Source organism: Nymphaea colorata, chromosome 1 (assembly GCF_008831285.2).
Source record: "Nymphaea colorata isolate Beijing-Zhang1983 chromosome 1, ASM883128v2, whole genome shotgun sequence".
Taxonomy (NCBI): domain Eukaryota; kingdom Viridiplantae; phylum Streptophyta; class Magnoliopsida; order Nymphaeales; family Nymphaeaceae; genus Nymphaea; species Nymphaea colorata.
Genome location: NC_045138.2, coordinates 20,057,447 through 20,077,739, shown reverse-complemented (window position 1 = coordinate 20,077,739; position 20,293 = coordinate 20,057,447). Strand labels below are relative to the sequence as shown.

Sequence of the window (20,293 nt, the reverse complement as noted above, 5' to 3'; positions counted from 1 at the left end):
GACAAAAGCAGCGAGCATATCTCAAGAGGGGTTAGGGTTTTTCTTTATACTTTGCTAATAGCAAAGTGCTTGGAAAAATCATGTGCCGGCCGTAATCGGGCCGGGGCCGGGGCCGGGGCCGAGCATCGGGCATACAATAAAGCCTGAGGCTCGATAATACCGGCCCAGCCCGGCCGGATGCCCAACTCTGTCATAGGGGAAGTTGATTAGCTACTATTTATAGGCTTTTGTGTGGAGCTTTGCACTCAATGCAAAAGGTCTCTTGCTTTTTGCTTTGGAAAATTGGCCATCAATAATTTAGATTCTTAAAACCCTAGTTGGCACTTGCATCAAGTATAAAAAAGAAAATTATCTTGACCAGCAACATCTTTCATTTATGAAGTGGCCTTTTAGAATAGATGGATTGTATGAGGATCAATTCAAGTATTGTGTATGTTAAGAATTTGTAGTTTAAAAGAATAGCACACATATGACGTGTGTGACCCTTAAGCTGACCAGTTATCATCCCATATTTATAAAATATTGCATTGATTTCCAAAACAGTTGGAGTGCAAAATGGAATAATCTAGAAAAAGGGCGAGCCACTGTTAGCTTATACTTTAGTTGGCTTGAATCCAATTGAAATCAAGTCGGTGGCTGAATGAATTTAAGAGTATCAGTTCACATGTTGTTTTTAATTATTTTTTAAATACTTTAAATTTTTTCTAATTTCCAATTAGCTTTTACTTATTTTTTCCTTGATGTTTTAAAATCATTTTTAATAGTTTTTACGTATCGGTGCAAAACGGGTAGAGTGGAATCTTTAAATCCGCAGATTCATTTCATAACAGATTATAATGTTTTGCAGTTCAACATTAAACATGTTTAACATTATTACAACACCAATTACAACTATATTTAACACTTTAATTGAGATCTGAAACTACGAAACATAACATAGTCGTGTATATTATATGCTACATACATTTTCATGTCCTTCCGGATCCAAATCCGACTAGATCCGGCCCGAGGTAGCATGAAAACCAGCAACTCGTTTGAAGGTGGTTTGTTTGGTTCCATAGAATGGACAGCTCGTGGTTTCAGCAGGTGTTAGTCACGTCCCTTCTTCTCGTCATCATCTCATTTCCATCCACCTTATCCCACCTTTCTTCTCATCTATATCCTCATCCATCTTTCTTCCACACTTCCAGCAAAGCGCCACCCTTTTTCGAATTATTTTCATCCTTGCCCCATTTCCTTTTATATTTACATAGTTTGGATTCTAAAAAAATCATATTTAGTTAGTATTTGAAAGCGAGGTACAAGATTTTTCCAATGCAATATGATAGATCTTTATTCTCAAAGAAAATTTGAATCTAATTAATACGTAAAAATGTAAATATAATTTTGAGTTTTTGTATTTAAACTTAAATTAATCAAACCATCCACAGAAAAAGTGTTTTTCTCGAACAGGTTAAAAAAGAACGCGATAAATTAAGTGGTTGTTTAAAACTTAAAAAATGTTTTTTTTTTCAAAAAAAAATGTTAAAAACGAAAAAAACTGGACTTTTTCACTTTTTGTAATTTTTTTATTTTTAATGCCATGTAGTTTTTTAATTTTTTATTTATTGTAAATCTACTTTTTTTTTTTCATTCATTTTCATGTTTGTGTTATTAGTTTCTCATTTATTTTATTTTTCGCTTATTTTTTATTTTTTAAAGACAAACTAAGCGATGATCAAATAAAAGGAGATAAGCTTTTCTTCGACCCATGGCTAATTGGTAATATTCGGTGTCAAGTGCGCATTTTTATCATAGGGAACGACACGCCAGCTTATTCCCTTCAACGGCTGTATAAATATATGCCCATTTCCCCGTTCTCCTCATTCTTGTGAAAAACCAGACACAGGAAGAAAGGAAGAGGATCATGGAGTCTAGTGAAGAGGCGAAGCTAATAGAGAGAGAAGAAAGGGAAGAAGGGAAGGAGGAGGAGGGAAACTCGCTACCAGTGGAAGAGGAGAAGAAGAAGATGAAGATAGTTTTTGGCTTCGATGAGAGCGAGGGCAGCTTCCACGCCCTCAGCTGGACTATCGAAACCCTGTTTGGCCATGGCCAAAACCCTGATTTCGGCACCCTCTTGATCGTTCACGCCATACAGCCCTTCCAGCAGTATTTCTTCCCAGCTGGGCCAGGTATATACGGCCGTTTCTGCTTCAAGTTTTGGTGCCTGATTTTCTCGTCACAGTTGTTAGCGTTCATGAACTTGGTTAGGATTCCCTTTGCATGCCAAACATGTCATTTGTGAGGATTGTGCTTATAAAATGGCAAAGTATGATGCCAATTAGTCTCTCCCCTGGTCTCCTTTTTGCTTTCATTTTTTGCTGCTTCTTTGATCTTCCTGATTCATTAGAAGTTGCAGCTGGAATTGGTTTAGTTTTTTACCTCTCGGGAGTTGGGATCTTCTGCTCCTGAGTCGCTTGCTTGAGTAGTTCCTTTTTTTAGTTGCGTGAAAGAACTTGATCTTTTCGGGGGTGTGGAGAAACGGTCTTCTGATTTTGGTTCTTGGTTATGGACGCAGGTGTTTATGTAACCCCCGTTGTTATTCAGTCGGTGAAGCAAGCCCAGGAACAAAATAGTGCCAGACTCTTGGGACGAGCACTGGCTTTATGTAACGAGAAACATGTAAGTGTTTTCACCTTTTCGGCTGTTACAAACTTCGGTTGGCGTATCTGTTTGGCATATTTCCGTTGCTTCTTATATCTCTTAGATTATGCGAAATGAAATTTGTGAAAAATTTTGCCTTCTATTTTTGCAAATTTAACACCATACACGCGTACATCGTGGCCCATTTGATAAAAGTAGGAAAAATATGGTTTTATGGAGCTTAGTTTTGGTGTGATCTCGTCAATTGGACATTCTTTTCTTGATATGGCCTTCTGTATTTTCCTGAAAAATGTGAACGAATTTTATGCCGCCTGTGGGTTTCTCATCTGAGCGTCACATGACAAAGTTAACTTTCACTTTTGTCTCACAATCTCGATTCGGTTCTTTGAACGGGTTGAGTTCGTGCTTTTTCCCTCTTTTCTTACTTATTTTTCTTCTTTTACGGGATTAAAAAGCCTTACGTTTGGACCAATTTTTTGACCCGAGTGGACACTCTTTCAGAAACATTATTTCTGATATGAAATATTTGGAATTAAGTGATTGACATGAAAGTCAGCCAAAAGGTTGACGTCCATTAATGACTTTTTTTTGGGCGTTTCAAGTGATCGTGGATGATGATAATGATTAATGATGATGACGACGTGGGTGTTCATTGTCCAAGAACGGTGACAGAATAGTCAGGGTCATTAATGGGGTTTTTGGTGTCATTTTCCTCAGGTGACTGCAGAAACAATGACCATTGAAGGAGACGCGAAGGAGATGATATGCCAAGTTGTTGAACAAGTTCATGCTGATCTTGTCATTGTAGGAAGCCGTGGTCTAGGCACGATCAAGAGGTAATTTTAACTTTTTAACAGCACAAGTTTCAAATGTGTTAACAAACACAAAGCCTTCTTCAGCTCGAAGCTGGCTTTCGCCTTGGCTGGGGCCTGGATGTGAGTCAATGTCTTAGTGCATCCTTAGTGCTGTCAACCACTGTCTTACAGTTGCAGGAATGATTCCTTAGTGCTGTCAACCACTGGCTTAGAGTTGCAGGAATGATTCTCGGTTTGTATCTTGGTTCTCTTGTCGTTGTGCTAAGTTTCTTTTCCCATGGGTTTGGGCTCTAGTCTTTATTATCACTGATTGTCTCGGTTGGTATCTTGGTTCTCTTTGTCGTTGTGAAAAGTTTCGTTTCCCTTGGTTTTAGTCGCTAGTCTTTGTTACCATTGCTTTTCGGGTCTTTGTCCTTTACCAAGAGCAAGGTTCAATTAGGTCTCGTAAAATTTTGTCTTTTAGTTGAATCTGACTCTACTGTCTCATCAAGCACTAGATGGGTGCGTCTGAAAGTGCTGTCATGAAAACAAAGTTTTCTGTCTAAGAGAGAATTTTTGGTAGGAAAAAATAACTCTTTTGGTACATTAAGGAACTGTTACAAGCGAAAGGAGCTGGCTTTGGAAAACTTTTCTCTGACTAAAAATGAGAAAAGCTTTTCGGTTTCTTCCCTCTTCCTGCAACCCCATTTTTTTCTACCAATTTATCTTAACATTGAGTTAAGCCTACTCTGACCCTCCTACAGGCCAAATGTTCAAAGTATTTATGCCTGTAAGTTGGCCCTGACAGGTTGTCTTCTTGGTTCTAAGAGCTGGGTGTTCTCTAGCTAAAGAAGGAGTTTCTAATGGCCTAATTATCTGGGCGATCCAGACGCCTGGAGAGGTCCTGAAGCATCTTAAACTTTTAATGGCATCCCCATCTCAAAGCGCTATGGGGTCAAAAGTTAATTAACCTATTGAAAGGGAAAATTTTTAAGGCTCTCACAGAGGTTCACCATTTAACAAGATTATGATTTCCAATCTAACCTTCTCTATCTATTAGAGAATTTGCAGTTTTCCTTCAGATCTTCATATCCAAGTTTAGCTCTGCACTCTCTTTCTGTTTAAGCTGAGTGCAGATATGTATGAATGTGTTGATCGTTGTTGGTCATGCAGGACACTTCTGGGGAGCGTCAGTGACTACGTTGCCCACCACGCGAAATGCCCCGTGATGATTGTGAAGCCACCAAAATGAGGAGGAAGTATTTGCTTCACCTGTTTCTGCAATCAATCTGTCCTATCCTGTAGATAAACATGTGAAGAGACATTGAGATTTCATAATAAAGCTGTTCGTTGCGTCCATGCCTGTATCTGGTCATGTGTAATGGCGTGCATCGGTGAACTTTGTCCTTTGGTTTTTCCTGTAAAGCGTATCATTTTGTGGGGAAGAGCCCTTTTTGTTAAAAGATGCTCCAAGGTTGCAAAGCTTGCATGATTGCGCCTTCATGGCTTTTAGACGGTATGGTGGCCACCGGTGGAAAGCTGGCTCTGGATTGCACGGCTTTCGCTGGAAGCACGATCTCCCACTTGTCCACTGGAGAGAAAAGGTAACCAGATTTTGTGTACGGAAGCTAAAGTGGATAAATTAATACTTTGGTGAAAAGTTACTTTGTTATAGGCAGTTTTATCATGTCAACCTTTCCTCCTAACTATACACTTATTCAAAAATCAATATATGAATCTAAAAAAAGTTCTGGAAAATGGGTCTTCAATGTTGTAGTAGATCTGAATCAAAATTCCATGTTGTAGTAGATCTGAATCAAAATTCCATATAAAAGAAATGACACCTACCCAAGTTGAGTTCACATTTAGTATTGGCTTATTAATGCACACCAGTGCACTTGTCCCACTCCCATCCCATTAATGACACCCATATCATTCACATCAATGACGGACCGCCACATGCGCTAGAAAAGGGGCGTAATTAAGTGGGGGCTTCGTGTGGGGGCATACTCATCTTATTAAAGATTGAATTAGTGCTTGATTTTGAGTAGATATGAGTTCAATTATATAAGACGGCCTCAAGAGATCTAGGTGACTGTTTTATGGTCAATTGAAAATTTGTTAACTATATGATTAATATATGGTTAGTGTGCCCATTAAATTTTTTTTTTAAAAAAAAAAACTCTACCTCTCCCTCGTGTCGTGTCAAAAGACTCATTTTTTTCTGCTCAAACAAAACTATAAATTGGGGTTGAGGCGCCAAACCCAAGTTCTCTTGCATTTTTTGTCTTAGACTGTTGGTGTTCATAATTTATATACTTAAAACCCAAATTGGCAGTCCCATCAATTTTTTTTTTTTTTTTAAATCTTGACCTGCAACATCTCTCATTTATGAAGTGACTTGAGAATAGGTGGATTCTTTGATGATGACTACTTTGTTTTGGTTATGAAATGCCTTAGCTGATGTTACAGTTAATGCTGCCTGTCTTCATCACTCGGCTGTCGGTGGCTAACTTATTTGATTTAGCAGCAGATTTTAGAGCACCACAAGTTATTTTTAATTACTTTTGAAATATACTGAGATTTTTCTTATTTATAATGAGCTAATGTATGCTTTTGGTCTTTTTTAGATAATTTGTTTATAATTATTACTGTTTCACTTAATAGACAACTTGGCCGTTCCGATTTGGGGACTGATTTATATTGACTTGAGAATATTAAACTATGATATTGAGGGCACAATTTTTTCCCCAAAAAAAAATTAATTGTGATATAACAAGCATAAAAATTGACTTGAGAATAAGTAGAAACTTAAAATATGCTAAATAACTACACACACACACACACATATATATATATATATAGTTCTCATATATTAAGTATTCTAATTTATAAACCAAAAACAAGCTATAAAGAGCTTTTTTACTATTGAAAACCAGAATTACACATCTACATACGCGTGTGCTTCTTCTCAAGTATAAATTTCTAGTTTCGTCACTTACTGAAAACAACAGTGCCAACCAGGGGCAGAGGCAGGGGATGGCAGGAGTCTTGCCCCCAGACCCGCTCCCGCACCACCACCTTCAAATTTTTAAAAATTCAAAAAATTAATATATAACTTTTAAAAGTTTTGATTTAACCTATATAAAAATTTTGAAAAATTGTATTTTGGTCTTTGTTAAAATTTTGAAACTATAGTTCAACCCCCGAGGCAAAAGGAGTCACATTTTCGAGTGTGGCTTTCCTTAGTGTTTCGTCCTCGAAAATACGATCTACTTCGGGAGGAGGTAGGGAGGATAGATAGGCAACCTCAGGCTAAGAAACAAAAGGCAGGTGCGATATAGCCGTCGTGAAAGGGACCCAAAATAATTAAAAGAGCTAAATAGGCACATCTAAAGAGCACCTAACCACGTATTCTCATCCGATTTACTGAGAATGGGCCAATTCTCATACGATATGGCTGATTTCATGTAAACTGGTCGAGTGTGAGAGGTATCCAATTGAAATTGTCTTGATCTAATTCAAATTGCTTTTCCTTTTTAATGTTTACTTAGGTGAAACTATGTTCGGCATAAAACCCCTGAAGTCATACTTGTATATCTACAAAGTTTTGGCTTTTTGGTGTTTGGAAGGGCATCTGGTAGTACATCCTTCAACTCGTGTGTCATGTCCATCACTGTTTGCATCTCGCATGACATTAATAATGTGATTTGAGCCATAGACCTCTCAGAGTGAACCACCTTGCCACCCGGTTGCACTATATTTGTGGTTGTCAATATATCTGATTTGGATTGGAACTGTTCTGAAAAAATCCGATATAGAAAATAATTAATATCCAACCGAGAAATCAAATGACAACCAATCGGATTCGGATTTGAATATATATAGATCAGATTTGATTTGAATTAAGATTGGATTTAGTTTTAAATAAATATCAGCTACCCAATGCTCTAATGTTTGAAAATCGACATGATTTAGTTCAAAATTTGGATTCAGATAGAAATGTAAAAATTGGATTCAGATTATGAAATCGGTCTCTAATTTAGATATCAGATTTGATTTGAATTAAGATTGGATTTAGTTTTAAATAAATATCAGCTACCCAATGCTCTAATGTTTGAAAATCGACATGATTTAGTTCAAAATTTGGATTCAGATAGAAATGTAAAAATTGGATTCAGATTATGAAATCGGGTCTCTAATTTAGATTCAGATTCAGATATAACTTTTCTTTATTGATACTCAAATCTGAATTTGAATATGAGTACGTGAATATATGAAAAATAGACTTTTCGAATATGATCCGTTGACACCTCTAACCATGCGCCTTAAGGCTGATTCAAATAATTTCACTCATGCCAATTTAGACCTTTTAATAACGTTGAACATATCATTATCTTCTTGATGATACCATTGGCTTGTCGAGTTGGTGTCTTATTCCCATGTATGTTCTTCCGCTTGATTACCCAAAGAAAAAGAAAAAAAGTTATGTCAAGTGAAGGACTTGATATATATGCTTTGCGTGACAACCACCCTCATATTCTAGAGTGACAATTTTTAAGTTCAAAATTTTGAAGTTGAAAAAAATTCACTCTTCTGTCCTTTCCTCTTAACCAGCTTAAACAGTTCAAGCTGAAACTCAGGCTGGAGCTAAGGCAGGCAATAACACCCATGCACATGTTCGACCTGTATTATGATCGTTCTAGAACGAGGAATATTTCGATTATTGTACAAAAATGAAACTTCCTTCCTTCGCTTTTGCCTTCAAGGCATGTCACATTTTCTAAATACTAGGCGTTTCGATTTTTTCGAGCCCCAAATAGGCAAATACGCAACTCGCGTGCTCGGAAAGCCTGAGCATGATCTTGGCTAGGACAATATGCAATTCTACTCAAGTCCCAGTCAGATTTAAAACTGTTCAATAGTAAAGTGACTTTGCCCAAGGTTATGGAGGATCTAGGATGATATTTGGTTGAGATTTGGAGTCGATGATATTTATTACAAGCCATGTCTACAGATGACTATAATCAAACTACTGCTAACTCTTTCTCTCTTCTGTGGTGATCTTTTGATATAGCTCCTGGATGGGTAATAGAAATCCTTGCCTTCTGCGGATAGAACTTTTGGTTAAAATAGAACACACCATCCACCGGAAATTGCCTTATGGTCCATGAGCACATCCCATTTGCAGAAAAAAGTAGCGTTGCGAAAACCACAACTATGGCATCACATGAGAAACCAAATTAAAGAACATTCCCATCAGCACAAGAACATAACAAGTAGGTATACCAATGGGTCGACTCTGGTACAGGGATGACAGTTTTCACCTGCATCTGTTCAATTCTCATCCTACTTCCAACATATTTTGCAGTCCCGTTCAGACCCATTTAAATTTGTGATTGCAAATGTACAGCTCGCAGGAAGAGTTATAGGCCACAAGGTGGTAGACATTTTAAAGGATAAAAGGAGCAAAAAAATTTTACATATAAAGAGGAGAAGTTTCACATAGAGCACATTGCTATCCAGAGAAAGAGAAAGAACAATACAGGAGAGATGGAGTTAATCATATGCGTTTTGGTGGCACATAAGGAACATTGTTATCTTCACAAACAGCCTGCACAAATTTCAGATGATGAAATAAATTGTCTCAAGGGGAGATTCTAAAACCAAGTGGAATCCCATGTTTACAAAGCAAACAGAACAGAAAGCAGACCTGCATTTCTTCCGGAAGTTGTTCTGAAACTGCAAGGGTGTAACAGCCCGGGACGAATTTGCCTGTAAAGAGTTAAATAAGCCATTTTGGATGCAACAACTTTGTAAAAGAAGACGAACTCAAAACTGAAGCCCGTGGCTAATAAGAACATAGTTATTAATATTTCATATAGATTTCGGTAGCATTTTTTCCCAAATAAATTAAGCCAGAAAACTCAAAGTTCAAGACTATTTACCAATTCTCAACCAACGAGCAGCCCAACTTCTAGTTGGATCCATGCATGAAATTATCCTGAGGGAATAAAAATCAAAGTTAAATTTAAATCAATAGAAGAGTGAACTCATGATTCAAAACTAGGTGAATATTTATAAGAAATAGCAGCATATGCGCATATGGAACAGGCTGTTGCTCTTCCAGAGAGAAAAAAAACATGTTCGAGAAGAAACAACCTAAAAATGCAGATATTACTAGTAATTTACAGAGCAAATGCAAGCTACTGACTCTCAGAAGACTACAAAGTTAGAGCTGATAAGTCATAATCTCATATCCAAATTGCTCATATATATGTTCCATTTAAGCAAAACAAGTATGACACAACTCTTTAATTAGTTACAAGGGTGTGCTGATACTTTATCAAGTGTTTTGAATGATACCTCAATACACCTTAGGTTCGACCAAAAATAAGGCAGACATTCTTTTTCCTGTTTGGGGGCATATCAAGCATCTTAAGACTGATTCCTCCACTCTCTTAAGAATGCGATGAAAGACAACCATGCATACTACGATAAGTACTAAGAGACAAATTCATGGGGATCTTTTGCATGTTTTCTTTGAAGAAGCCTAGTTCCTCCTTTCCTCCCCTGCTTCATAGTATTCAAAGGAGTACGACACTGAAAGTCCTGGCATCACAATAGGGAACTAAAATTGCATTTGCATCTGTTCAAGTATAATAAAGTGGTATAGTTGCTAAATGTCATTCTCAATTGCAAGATAGTATGTCAAGGATAAGATGAATTCTTCATTATTATGTAACTGAATATAGTGTAATTCATAACTGAAAATTGTTTTTCTCCTTGATTTATTTCATAGTTAATCCTTGCACTATGATTTTCCTAGTTTTTTGCCTGATATTGCCAATTGTTTTCAGAGTTCTTTTAGAAATTTTTTATAATAAAATATGGTTCATACAACATACCTTCTCAGCATATCAATTACGGTACACATTTCACAACCTCCACAGTCACAAACACTTGTTGGTATTTCTGATTTGATGAGCAGATGGAATGAAGCGCACACATTCCACTCATGCACTTATGGTCATCGTATGATGAACTTATGTCATTGTAGTCCAATGTTGGGCTTCTTTTATCTCTTCAATAAGCAGTTTCTATCCACAATCAAGAAGTAGTCTAATGTTGTGCTTCTTTCACCTCAAAAGGAAGCTCCTGTCTGTAATCCAGAAGACTAGCTCCTTAATTTTAGATAAGTTCTTTTGTTTTACTTGTTCTTGAGGGTCAAGTTCTCAGCTTGTTCATTAACTAAAATCAATAATCCTAGTCCCCAAACAAGCAAGCTTGAAAGTAGCTTCAGTATTACAATAAAGAATGTCCAATATAAAGCCACCAGTTCCTAACAATTGACAAATGCTAACTTATCATCTCTTCTCTCATAGTGGGAAAACAGGAAATGAAGAAGTGAACGGCAGTTGGGATCATAATTAGTGGTGTGAACATCAAAAAGTAAGAAACACAGAAATTAATAAGAAGAAAAACTTTATCAACAAAGAAAAGAGTAAAGAACTGACTGGCATTCTAGTTATTATAGCAAACTTCATAACGATATTGCTAAGAGTGAACAAACCAAAATACGTAACACAACCATGAATGTGTCATAAAAACTGATTTTCAATAAGCTTTCAAGCTTATCATTGCATTCTGACAAGCTAACCATCACCAGCAGTGAAATATAAAAGCCAACTAAGGTTGATTACTTGAATCCCCAAGTTCTAAAGTGATGACTCCAAATATCCATCGGACGCTACTGAGGTTCATAGTTTTTCTAGCCTTTTTTAATGTTATTAACAGAAAAGTATAACAAAAGGACTGCTGAAATCAAACACTGCCCAATTGAAAATCTCATTATAGTTGACAATACCCACATTCAAGTTCAACAATGACGACTACAAGTCCTACGCAATAGTCATGAAAGCTTGTTTGCCCCATATTCTTTTACTAAACTGATCCTTTTCTTCATAAAACTAGGAAGACAAAAAACTAAAAACAAAAAATAAAAGTTAAATTCATGTATTATTTTCAACTCTACCATCTCAAAAAAACCCTGATTTCAGATCTACCGGCTAAATAAACCCTAATTCAATCCTATCATCACGCACAACAAGATAACTGAAATTTTTTTACACTAAAATAAATTTCAGAGAACATGGTTGAATCATGAATGAATAACTTTTTCAATGGTTGCATGAAGAGACCCGTGGGAGAGCTTACAGCTTACAACTAGACGGTCCTACGTTTGGTAGTTAACGTTATGCAAGACCACAGATTAGTTCCGTGGAGGTCATGAAAAGAAGACAGCACACCCAATTCCAGCTTGTTTCCACGTCGATTTGGTACACGTGCTAGAATTGGTTTACCATGAAACTAGAAACATAAAAGATAACCAACCATTAACTTCATAAGGAACCGTAAACAAACCCCATGTTTCACAACTCGTTCCTGTACTGATAACAAATTCTTAGCCAATAGAACAGGCATATACATGATTCACGGCAACACCAACGTCATTGGTGATCCCAGAAAAAAAAACAACAAACAAACAAAACAAAACGACAATGAGAAATTACAAGAACTAGCAGAAACACTAAAAGCAAGGAAATAGCAAAAGAAGGGAGTAAAAAGACGGAAACTCATCTAAAACCTTAGCAGATCAATGATAAGAAAAAACAAAACAAGCAAGCCATGAGAACTACAGATAATGCATGGCACAACAGGAAGGAAATCAGGATTAAGTGGCAACACGGGAAGAGAAATAAGAAAAAGGCGTACCCACTAAAATTTGGAGTTGTGCAATCGACCACTCTCTCGTGGTCTTTATCCATATTGAAGAACGGGCAGTTCTCGCAACCCATTTCTCTAAACTGATAGATTCAACCATGCAACATAAAATCGGAATCCATCGGTAAGAAATGGACAAAAAGAAGAAATCGAACGAACCACCAAGAAGAAGAAGAAGAAAGAGGGGAAGGGGGAGAAACCTGGTCGTAGGTCTTGACGAGTCTGCAACGAAGGCACGCCCTCAGCTCCTGGCCGAAGCTCGTGGGAACCTGCGCCGCGCTCCCCATCACCCTGCAATCACTAGAGCTAGAAAAAGAGAGAGAGAGAGAGAGAGCACGAGAGAGCTCCGGAACCCGTTTTTTAAACCGAAAACAAAAAATCGAGTATATATAGATATATACATGTAGGGCGGACGTACGGATTCAGTTGAATCAAGGTTAGACCGTATTAGGTTTGGGTTGACATCCGAATCCGACACCACGTCTGTTGCTACGTGCACAGCGACATATCAGTTCCTTGTTGTAATCAATTTGGATCCAGATCGTGATTTTCTTGTTTCATCAGAGTTCACATCCCACTATAAATCTGATTTGCCACTGGTAGATTAATCTCACGGATAGAGAGGATTATGTTGCAATTATGTTGCTGCATGTTTTATATTGACCACTTTTACAAGGCTAAAAATATAGTTTGTACTTTGTATTCTTTGGCGAGTTAATGAGAGAGGAATCCAATCTCAAATTCTATCGTAGGCTGCTCCTATTTGAACAAGACAGACCTGGTTATGCAACTGCAAGGAGATCCATGATAGAACACCCAATGGACTAGATTATTCCAGGGATGAAAGCAGGGTGTGGGCAATTGCCCACATGGAGCCACAAAAAATACTTATTTTACATCAACACGTTAGGGTAATTTTTCTTATTTACGTGTTCATGTCCTGTAAAAATTTGAAATTTATCACTAATTCCCTTTGCTAAAAATTTTTAGCTCCACCCCTGATTAGTCCATAAAACCTTTATCAAATCCATACAAGTCTTATCACTAAGAGAGATCAGATATCAGACCCAACCGTTCCGAAAAAATTGGATATAGAAAAAATTTTATTTTTCAATTAAGAAATTGATCGAATTTAAGAAATAACATCCGGTGCGATTTGAATATATGTAAATATCCAACCAGATTTGGATTAAATCAGATTTAGTTTTAAATAAATATCTTATATCCAATGCTCTTACATTTTTTAAATCAATCAGATTTGGTTCAAAATTCAAATTCGGATTTGAATATGAATATAAAAAATTAGATTCAGATTGTGAAATCAGATTTCATATTCAAATATGACTTCTCTCTATTCATACTTGAATATGAATATGTGAATATTAAAAAAACAGATAAAGTTGAGAATTTAATTGATTAAAATCTGATCCATTGATATGTCTATTGTTGACATTGTTTTCCATGAACGAACTAAGAACATTGACATTGACTGTCTGCATTCAAATTATTCGACTTGTCCTTTCCAAGTACAATGTTAATAGCAAAATCAAGTAAGTTGCAAATGTTTTCACCAAAGCCCTTAACCGAGAGCCATTTTATATTTGCTTTTTGGCGGTTTAAAAGGGGGTATTAAGAATCGTATATCACCATTGCAGATGGCAACAGCGATCGATCATTAACAGTACATGGCAGTAGCAACGGATATATCAATACTGAGAAAGCATGATAGACATGGCAATGATGATGATGCAAAGGATGCTATCAACAGTAATCTACAAGATGACCAGTGGATAACTTGGGCGACTGTGCAAATCTCTATTTGAGTAACTTCTGGCTTCATATGAACCCTTAAAGCTTTCAGTAACTGGTTTAACACCTAGAGGTTTTTCTTCCAACAGAGTTTTCAGTCAGCTGCAGCTGAAAATTCAGAAAAGCGAGTAAAACTGTCCGTAATTCGGTGCTTGACTGATGGAACAATGTCCAAGCAAAACCAGCACCAACCAGCTTCTCAGCAAAGAAAACTCCACTCTCAGACTTACCCAGCAATCTCAAGTTGAGTCTACCACCTCCAAATCGAACTTCTCTGTTGTACTCGAATTAAGACAACAGAAAGTAAACATCAAAATCAACAAAACTACCAGTCCCATCCCTTTGATAGTCCAAAGGGCTTGTGTTCAGCAGTCCAACTTCCTAGCTTAAAGTGCTCTGCACAAAAATAGTCTCACGTTTTTTGTTTTCCTCATACAAGACTTCTACCTTTACTAATGCTACTTGGTTAGATAAAATATAAGTTAAAATGAAAGGACCGAGCATTGTGTAGATATGAAAAGCTTAACAGAGATTATGTTTAGAAACACAAAATTTTTAATGCCATTCTGCATGACATGGTTCAACTGGAGGCTCCTTTTTTTTTGCCAAAAGTGAGATTGTGAAAAATGTATTGAGGTTACGGTTAAATTTCACATACAAGCTTGATACTAATGGCATTTCATTGCAATAAGTCCTGACCTTTCCAATATTATAAGAATTTTACATGGTAAAATTTCCATGTCTTTCTTTCACTCTCCTCATACAACAAAATGCTTATGAGCCTATTTTGTTGAGAACCAAACAATGGTACCTCAAAATAGTATACGGCTTGATCCATGGGGCTTCCCTACTACAGGTGCAAACAGTAATTGCCAGCAGACCCCTTCATAAACAATAACCATATTTTAAACGAAAAAATCAGTTGGAAAATTAAAACTGTGAAGCATCGAAAGAGAAGTTCTTCGTGTCTTTGTATTGAAAGTACAAATTCATAGACCACAAGAAGCGCCCCAGGTATTCACTTGAGGACCATTAACGTGCAGAGCAAAAGCCACCCCTCTATCCTTCCCCATCTTTTTGCAGGGAAAACGGGTTCAGTTTCTGAGCAACTGGCCAGCCAACTGTGCAACTCATGGATGACCTGTCTTTAAGGAAAACTCCACACGACACAAAGAGATCAAACAATATAATTTATGTCAATGAGCAGCAGAATTTCACAAGTCAAATTAGTCCTATTACAATTATGAAGTTGGAGCCAGTGAAAGACTATGCCCATCTTCATAATACCGTGAAACAAGAGACCAAAACTTTCTGAAATGAGAAAACCATGAATTGATAAAGGCATTGAAAATGTGTTCCATCATGGAAAATCCGTAAGCTACATACCGATTAATTGGATGAAATGGCTAGCAATCCTAAGGCTCCAATAAGCAGGTACTGCAATAGAAATTGAGAATACATATCAAAGAGATGAATAAGTTTCATGTTAGATTAGAAGAGATGAATAAGTTTCAAGTCAGGCTATCATGCAGACCGAACCAGAACCTTACCTGTTATCCCCAAATTGAGCAATAAAAAGACTAATATTCAATCTTGCATCTCATCCTCATGAATACATTTACTAGTAACAAGATTGAAATTGCATCAATAAGCATAAAAAATAAGTGTCCACTGTTTTATCGCTTATGGAAATTTCCATACAAAACTGTGCTGGAAATTCTATTACAATTTTATGGTCAAATTCATACCTCAAACAAACTTCCGATGGGTTACAATCCAGGAGACAAAGAAAAGATGATTCTGATAAATAAATGGCTTATCTATTGTATCTACTGCTAAGGATAACCATAAGCACCAACTAAGGTTGGTATTCTCAGATTCACAGAGAACCTGAAGTATCATTGAGCAAGCCAAAATTATGAGAATAACTTGCAGCATTTCATAAAAATGTGATCTAACACATTTGTCCTGCAATAAGGGAACAGAGTTCATAAGAACAAAGAAGAGAACTAGTAACAGTCAGCAAACCTTGAAAATGGGCTTCTCAGTCATGATAATTGTTACCCATCCAGCATATGGTAAAAATCTGGGAATAACAAAGAACTGCTTATATTGTCGAAAATTCATGCAAGTTAATTTGCATTCATTTGTTGAAGAAACCTTAAAACACTTTAAGCCTATATGTCTTACCCAACAGCTCTACCCACAATGTGATGCTGGTGAAGCCAGAGCTGGTCAGGTGCATAAAGAATCCTATCATCCAGTTTATTATTATCACCTGAAACATAAAAGAAACAAATGAGATAAGATCCAACAATATGCTTACTAGAAAAGTATTTGCTTGAGAGTTAAGCATTTGCTTGGGAGTTGAATCATCTGTTGATACTTGCTACCGCTCTAGGTTTTCTTTCTTTATTTCCAAACCAAAAAGGTACAAACCTTTTGTCAGTACGTCCACTTCACCACTGTCACTCTGCTCATGAACCTGGGAACCGAGGGCATGTTATCTTCATCATTTGTTATATACATGGTAGAAATTCTTTCGAAGAACAAACACTAAGAACATTTTCCAATAGATGTATGAATTACCACAAGATACAGATTAAATGGAAAGCAACTAAGAGCATAAAAATTTTGTCGATGTCGTTAAATATGTACCACAGATCAGCCTCACCATTTTAACTAAATCAAAGTAGGGAAAGATAGAGTTGATTAGGAAAGTAAACACAAAAGAAGCTTAGAATGGGAATGCACCTTGATTACTCGATGGACAATTGGAATGGGGCGCCCCTGGATCAGCACGATGAAAAAAGTTGCACAAAAATAAATTGAAATAAAATAGTCAAAAGTCTTTAGCCACACAAACAGACAAGGAAGCAAAGAAAGATGCATCACCAAATGCTTGGTCACAGACATTGTTCTCAGCAGAGTTTTCTAGAAAGGGTATTTTTTCAAGATGCAGTCTTTCTTAAAACTTCTCGGCAAAATCTTGAAAATTCTAAACTTTAGAACAAATAAAATTATGACATAATAGATTTTCTAGGTTTTTTTTCAAGAAATATATAGAAACAATTATAAAAGTTCAAAAACAAAATAATAGATTAAAACATAAAGAAGGAATATTTTCAAAAAAAACCTGCAAAAAAACTGTTGTGATAATTTTGTAATGATACTGCATTGTATACTGTCCGGATATACAGTTTGGTGATTTTTTGAGAAAAATAAGATATTTTGCTAATACTATTTTGTGGATCTAAAACACTAATGGTATTGAGGTATTTTTCAAGCTTTTGGAGATATTCGTGACTTCTGCTTGTGCATGTGACTAGTGGAGAACAGTCGTAAATGACTTCTTCAGATATGACGAGCTTAGAAAAGCAACGCTCATTCACGCCTGTTTAACCCAACCATGATACGACCAATAAAAAAAAGTCCTACGAAAAGAAGCATTGGCATTCATAATGTCAAGATAAATAAGCAGATGAAACATACATCAACATTGAAGACAACAATCTCCCCAGCTCGAATAGGGTCCTTGCTCATATGCAGGAAAAGTATGTCCCCCTGAGATCACATTAGTAGCTAAGAACATAGGAACCAAAGTTTGTTTTAAAAAAAAATCTCCATAAGGAAGAAATATGTAGGCAACTTGAAAAATTTAATACCACTAAACAATAATGCTTGACAATAACATCAGAAAGAACGAACACGCACACGCACGCACAGACATACTACTTTAGTGTTTGTCAGTGTTACCGAGGTTTGTGATACCAAGATACTGATGGTACACGAATTGATTGGACAAAAAAAAAAAGAAAAGAAAACCTCAAATATATGCAAAAGATGCGGCGGTCAGCATGCAAACATTTGGAGATATGAGCGTATAAGGGAGCTAGATTTCCTTGGCTGAGTCGCTGGACCCACAAAAAGGATGACATTCAACCAAACATCTCAGCATGATACATGTAAGTCTTTGATCGGAACAACAACAAAAATCCAGCAAATCGATCCAGTGGATCTAAGTTTTAGGCTACGACTGCTTACGGTTCCAAACAAGGATCATGATGAATGGAGCAGTAAACTTTGGTGAAAGATGAACGGAATAGTAAACAGAGTAGCACATAAATTACTGTATCTGAGCTGAAACAGGAAAAATAAGGGAAATTAAGGTAGCGAGATGGCGACTTCCGGCATACCCTCTGGAACCCAGGTTCCATACTTTCAGAAAGAACCACGACAACGGGCGATTCGCTCCCCGTGATGCATATCAACGCCTTCCATATCACCAGAGCAGAAGTAACGATCATCCCTGAACCAGCAGTGTGAGGAAACTAAAAGAAAGTGAACAAATGGGCATCCCAGAAAAGAAAAGAAAAACCACATATTGAACGGAAATACTGAAATGAGAGGAAGGGGTAATGTTCACACCGAGGCTGATAGCTTGAGAAGCAACTTGTCTAATCCGAAGCGATCGAATCGACTCCATTGCTTCCCCTATCCAACCCATCGCACTTACTCCTCGTACAACAACAACCAAGTTTTCAGAAAACGCCCACAGACACACACACACACGCCGAGAGAGAAGTAAGCAACAATGGAGGAAACATCAGACGATTCTACATCTGAATTTCCATAGTTTTGATTCGGAGAGGAAGTAAACAATAAATGGAGAGAGTCAGAGACCGTTGCTGGAAGGAGTTCCCGGCGGCGATCAAGACATGAAAAAGCAGAAGAGGTGGGACATTGAACACAAGTCCACGTTCGGTTCGACGAAAGTCCTTACTCGTCTTTGACCGGAAGAAAGAAAAAAGGGACCGAAAAGTTCGGCCGAGGACAGAAGCGCATGGGAATCGGATCGACTAAATCTTCATGGGGATTGGGGAAGAGTGGAAAACTCAGAAGAATGTCATCGGACCGGCTCTGAACCCAATTAGAATGGACCGACTCTGAACACAATTGGATTCTGAAACATGATTCAAGAAAAAAAAAAATTATGTATTTTGAGAAATTTATTTACGACTTCACTTTTTCTTTCTTTAGAGTCAGGTAGAGAATTGAGTGAATTTACAATTGCTTCATGTTATTTTTTTGCAGTCTAAGAAAACATTGCTACGGAAATCGAACTGAACTTCAAACTCTCTCACCAACCCTACACACATTTTATAGAAAACTGTCAAAATAAGTGACTAAAATATATTATAAGCTTCAAAAAGAAAACATTGGTTGAAAGCATAAAAACAGAGTTTGGTGATTCGAAGATCACATTGAAAAGAAATTGCAGATAATGCCTTTTTTTTTCAAGATAACTGAAGTTATCTTTGAACTTTTATTTGAAAGTTTTCATAAACAATACAAATTTTTATTGAAAAATCGCAAAAGGGAGTTACTTTTGCTGAAATTGCAATTAAAATGTAAGCCAGATTACCTAATTCATTACATGCCAACTTTCTTGTCAAATTTTTAATTTCCACTAACTTGAAGATCTTAAGCTCAATCCCCTGAGTGCATATTTCAAACTCTTTTGACCAGTACCGTCATGGTTGGCTTGAATATGAGGATTCAAATTGAGCCGGTGGCCAGCTTGGCTCCATTTTATGGCCGATCCAAGAGCTCCATGTGTCGGCGTTTAACCGTTCGAAGAAAAGCTTTAAGAAATTTTTTTATTTTAATATTTTATGACACATTTTTTCATTTTGAGATGAATTTTGCGATATTTTTACCGATTCACAATTAGTTCAGTTAAATCAATGGATCGACCGGTCCGCCAGATTGGCGGCCAGCTCTACCAATTCCGTTTGCAAATCAGTTTTTCTAATACTGGCTTTTAACCTGAATTGAAAAATTGCTTAAAATATAAGATAAAAGTTTTGTTTATAAACTTATATGGGAATACACTTTTAAAAGCCTAACAAACATGTCTTTGATTATCTTGGGTCTTAGTTCACAGGATTTCAAATCCTTGGTTTTTTTAACGAAGATCTTAAATCTTAAGGTGGAAAGATGCAAGGGTTTTTGCATTGCGGATCCACAAACATTGTGATATACAGACTTAAGTCAGAGCCCCATCCTTTTGACTTGTGATCCATGGATTTGAGGCTTAATGGTCATATTAAATTCATGGCTTTCAGATCCACCGTTTGTCAATTTGAGTTGAATCCATTATTAATTAGAACCTCATATCAAATCCAAGTGCATGGAGGACTTTAATTGTTTATAACTATAAAAGGTAAAAATATATCTAAATCTATAAGAATTGATGCTAG

General features: G+C 36.8%; 3 protein-coding genes across 6 annotated transcripts; 1 reads left to right on the top strand and 2 right to left on the bottom strand.

The window, feature by feature from the left end:
• The first annotated feature begins 1,862 nt into the window (after window positions 1-1,862).
• Window positions 1,863-4,804, top strand: LOC116247767 (uncharacterized). The gene is made up of 4 exons (XM_031620079.2): window positions 1,863-2,171; window positions 2,558-2,661; window positions 3,361-3,479; window positions 4,611-4,804. Exons 1-4 carry the CDS (start codon window positions 1,907-1,909, stop codon window positions 4,687-4,689), a joined length of 567 nt encoding a protein of 188 aa, XP_031475939.1. The 5' UTR covers window positions 1,863-1,906; the 3' UTR covers window positions 4,690-4,804.
• Window positions 4,805-8,663: 3,859 nt separating this feature from the next.
• Window positions 8,664-12,571, bottom strand: LOC116264557 (transcription elongation factor SPT4 homolog 1-like). The gene is made up of 5 exons (XM_031644858.1): window positions 12,422-12,571; window positions 12,213-12,304; window positions 9,386-9,441; window positions 9,151-9,212; window positions 8,664-9,051 (listed from the first exon to the last, which is right to left on the bottom strand). The coding sequence occupies exons 1-5, from the start codon at window positions 12,506-12,508 to the stop codon at window positions 9,001-9,003; spliced, it is 348 nt and encodes a 115-aa protein (XP_031500718.1). The 5' UTR covers window positions 12,509-12,571; the 3' UTR covers window positions 8,664-9,000.
• Window positions 12,572-14,692: 2,121 nt separating this feature from the next.
• LOC116246298 (uncharacterized) lies at window positions 14,693-18,928 on the bottom strand. 4 transcript variants are annotated; one of them, XM_031618107.2, is made up of 10 exons: window positions 18,714-18,928; window positions 18,459-18,541; window positions 18,227-18,339; window positions 17,523-17,594; window positions 16,785-16,820; window positions 16,470-16,515; window positions 16,221-16,308; window positions 16,059-16,116; window positions 15,417-15,467; window positions 14,693-15,171 (listed from the first exon to the last, which is right to left on the bottom strand). In XM_031618107.2, exons 2-9 carry the CDS (start codon window positions 18,535-18,537, stop codon window positions 15,420-15,422), a joined length of 540 nt encoding a protein of 179 aa, XP_031473967.1. In that variant the 5' UTR covers window positions 18,538-18,541; window positions 18,714-18,928; the 3' UTR covers window positions 14,693-15,171; window positions 15,417-15,419. The 4 variants fall into 4 exon arrangements, with proteins under 4 accessions (XP_031473967.1, XP_031473966.1, XP_031473965.1 ...); XM_031618106.2 differs by having other exon boundaries at window positions 14,693-15,187; window positions 18,459-18,925; XM_031618105.2 differs by having other exon boundaries at window positions 14,693-15,175; window positions 18,459-18,924.
• Between the last annotated feature and the right edge of the window lie 1,365 nt (window positions 18,929-20,293).

Excerpts from the sequence above, each read along its gene's own strand:
- LOC116246298 (XM_031618107.2), bottom strand. The coding sequence starts at position 18,537 with ATGGGTTGGATAGGGGAAGCAATGGAGTCGATTCGATCGCTTCGGATT. Across the intron at positions 18,340-18,458 it reads TTCTCAAGCTATCAGCCTCG|GGATGATCGTTACTTCTGCT; the intron begins GTGTGAACATTA and ends CTGCTGGTTCAG. Across the intron at positions 16,821-17,522 it reads TTGTTGTCTTCAATGTTGAT|GGGCGCCCCATTCCAATTGT; the intron begins GTATGTTTCATC and ends GTGCTGATCCAG.
- LOC116264557 (XM_031644858.1), bottom strand. The coding sequence starts at position 12,508 with ATGGGGAGCGCGGCGCAGGTTCCCACGAGCTTCGGCCAGGAGCTGAGG. Across the intron at positions 12,305-12,421 it reads TCGTCAAGACCTACGACCAG|TTTAGAGAAATGGGTTGCGA; the intron begins GTTTCTCCCCCT and ends TGAATCTATCAG. Across the intron at positions 9,052-9,150 it reads AACTTCCGGAAGAAATGCAG|GCTGTTTGTGAAGATAACAA; the intron begins GTCTGCTTTCTG and ends AAATTTGTGCAG.
- LOC116247767 (XM_031620079.2), top strand. The coding sequence starts at position 1,907 with ATGGAGTCTAGTGAAGAGGCGAAGCTAATAGAGAGAGAAGAAAGGGAA. Across the intron at positions 2,172-2,557 it reads TTTCTTCCCAGCTGGGCCAG|GTGTTTATGTAACCCCCGTT; the intron begins GTATATACGGCC and ends TTATGGACGCAG. Across the intron at positions 3,480-4,610 it reads GGTCTAGGCACGATCAAGAG|GACACTTCTGGGGAGCGTCA; the intron begins GTAATTTTAACT and ends TTGGTCATGCAG.